This window comes from Spinacia oleracea, chromosome 2 (assembly GCF_020520425.1).
Source record: "Spinacia oleracea cultivar Varoflay chromosome 2, BTI_SOV_V1, whole genome shotgun sequence".
NCBI lineage: Eukaryota > Viridiplantae > Streptophyta > Magnoliopsida > Caryophyllales > Amaranthaceae > Spinacia > Spinacia oleracea.
This window is the reverse complement of record NC_079488.1, coordinates 83,209,975-83,212,147: the sequence shown is the minus strand read 5'-3', so window position 1 is coordinate 83,212,147 and position 2,173 is coordinate 83,209,975. Positions and strand designations below refer to the sequence as shown.

The 2,173-nt window shown below is 44.1% G+C and overlaps 1 protein-coding gene across 1 annotated transcript; it reads right to left on the bottom strand.

Annotated features, from left to right (window-relative positions):
• On the bottom strand, positions 1–2,173 carry LOC110793907 (uncharacterized). Its single transcript, XM_056836134.1, has 2 exons — positions 1,442–2,173; positions 1–1,353 (listed from the first exon to the last, which is right to left on the bottom strand). Exons 1-2 carry the CDS (start codon positions 2,171–2,173, stop codon positions 1–3), a joined length of 2,085 nt encoding a protein of 694 aa, XP_056692112.1.

Sequence of the window (2,173 nt, the reverse complement as noted above, 5' to 3'; positions counted from 1 at the left end):
CTAATTCTCTTTGAAAAAGTGGCTACCAAAACCATCAGGTCCTGGGGCCTTATCTCCATCAATAGAGAACATGGCACTCTTCACTTCCTCCCCAGTGAAAGCCATAACCAGTTGTTGCCCCTGAGTCTGATCCAGAACAGGACCAACATTAACAATATCTAGCATAATCTGGCTTCTATGAGCACTAGCAGAACCAAGCAAAAAAGCATCATTGACTGCAGTAGCTTGATTCACCCACTGACCATGCATATCATGAATTGAATACACAGAGTTGTGCATTACCCTAGCTCTTATGCTTTTATGAAATAGAGCACTATTCTCATCACCCTCCTTAATCCACCTCTCCTTAGCTTTCTGTCTCAAGTAAGACAGGTAAGCTGCATGAGTCACTCTATACTTGCTTGCTGCATCAGCTTCCTTATCTGCAAGTCCCCTATCACCTGGTTGATCATGCAACTCCTTTTGGCATTGCTGTAACTCATTGAAAGCTTTCAAGTCAGCTACATGGATGTCATTAAAACCCTCCTTGTTCAGCTTCCTAAATGCCCCGTTTAATCTTTTCAGCTTCTGCACCACCTTATACATCAGTGCACCAGCATCATCCTTCTTCCAGTTACTAGCAACAAGATCTTCATACCCTTCAGCCATTTTCCACATGTCAAAATACCTGAATGGTCTTTTAGCATTGTGAGTGGGGTAGACAGAAACCACCATAGGGCAATGATCAAACATTCCCTCAGACAAAAACTCAGCTACAGCACTGGGAAACAGCTGAACCCACACATCATTTGCCATCACCCTATCTATTTTAGAGAAAACCCTAGCATCACCAGCCTGCTTGTTACTCCATGTGTAAAAGTGACCTGCAGCCTTAATGTCCTCCATTCCACAAGTATTTACACAGTTTCTAAAATCCACCATCTCCTGGTGTCTAACAGGGGACCCCACTCTCTCATCCACATTCAACACACAGTTGAAATCACACATGACCACCCAAGGTTTGGTACAATTTATCCCAATTTCACACAAATCCTTCCACAATTCTTCTATTCTAGAGTGTTGATTAAAGGCATAGATAAAAGTGCACATGAACTCATTCCCCCCCCCCCCCCCTGGACACACAAGACAGTGAATCATTTGGCTAGACATGCCCAACACTGTTAGATTAGGAAGAGTTGGGATTCCAAGCCACAATAACTCTCCCCCCTTACACTTACTACTATTTGAGGTGAAACACCATCCACTAAACATATTAATATACAAGGCCCCAAGCTTAGCAATAGGCACCTTGGTTTCCAGGAGACCAACAACACCAGCACCATGAGATTGAAACAGAGCTCTCACCTCATTTTGCTTTTTCAGTGTGTTAATCCCCCTTACATTCCAACAGATAATCCTATCCATTGCACCCAGAGGAGTTCCCCCCTCCAGCTACATGAACCTGGTTGTCATCACCCATAACACCCCTCTCATCTATTTCCCCTCCTAAAACCTGGAACTGATTAGCAGTATTGACCCTCAAAGGTCTTGACATGGCTCTCCTGCTTGAGTTCATCACAGGAGTAAACCTCTCTGCATCTGTATTATCAATCTCCTCCCCAGTACTCCTACTATTCACCACCCCAGTGTTAGCAATCACTACCCCAGTGTTCCTGCTAATCACCCCACCAGTGTTAACATTCACCACACCAGTGTTAACATTCACCACACTAGTGTTAGCATTATTTTGTCTTGGAACCCACACCCTTTTCCCAGTAGCTTTCCTACATTTGGCCACATCATGACCAACCCCCTTACAGTGAGCACATACTACTGGTCTCCATTCATACTCCACCCTTACCTCCATTAACTCCTTCCTCCCATTGATAAACTTAATTGTTTCAGGGAAAGACTGCTCAACCAAGACCTCAATCTGAACCCTTGCAAATTGGAGTTTATCCCTTTTTGCAGTGGCATTATCTACATGTTTCATCACTCCCAACCTCCCCACAATCCTTCTAAGGCTTCTCTCACCCCAGTATTTGAAATCCAGTTGGTGCAATTTCACCCAAATAGGGACAGATCTCAGGTCCTCTTTTGTAAAATCCATATCCTGGGTCCAAGGTTTCAGCACTACAGGTTTACTATCAAAGAAAGGCCTGGTGGAAGCCAAAACTTCATCCCTCCTATCCAT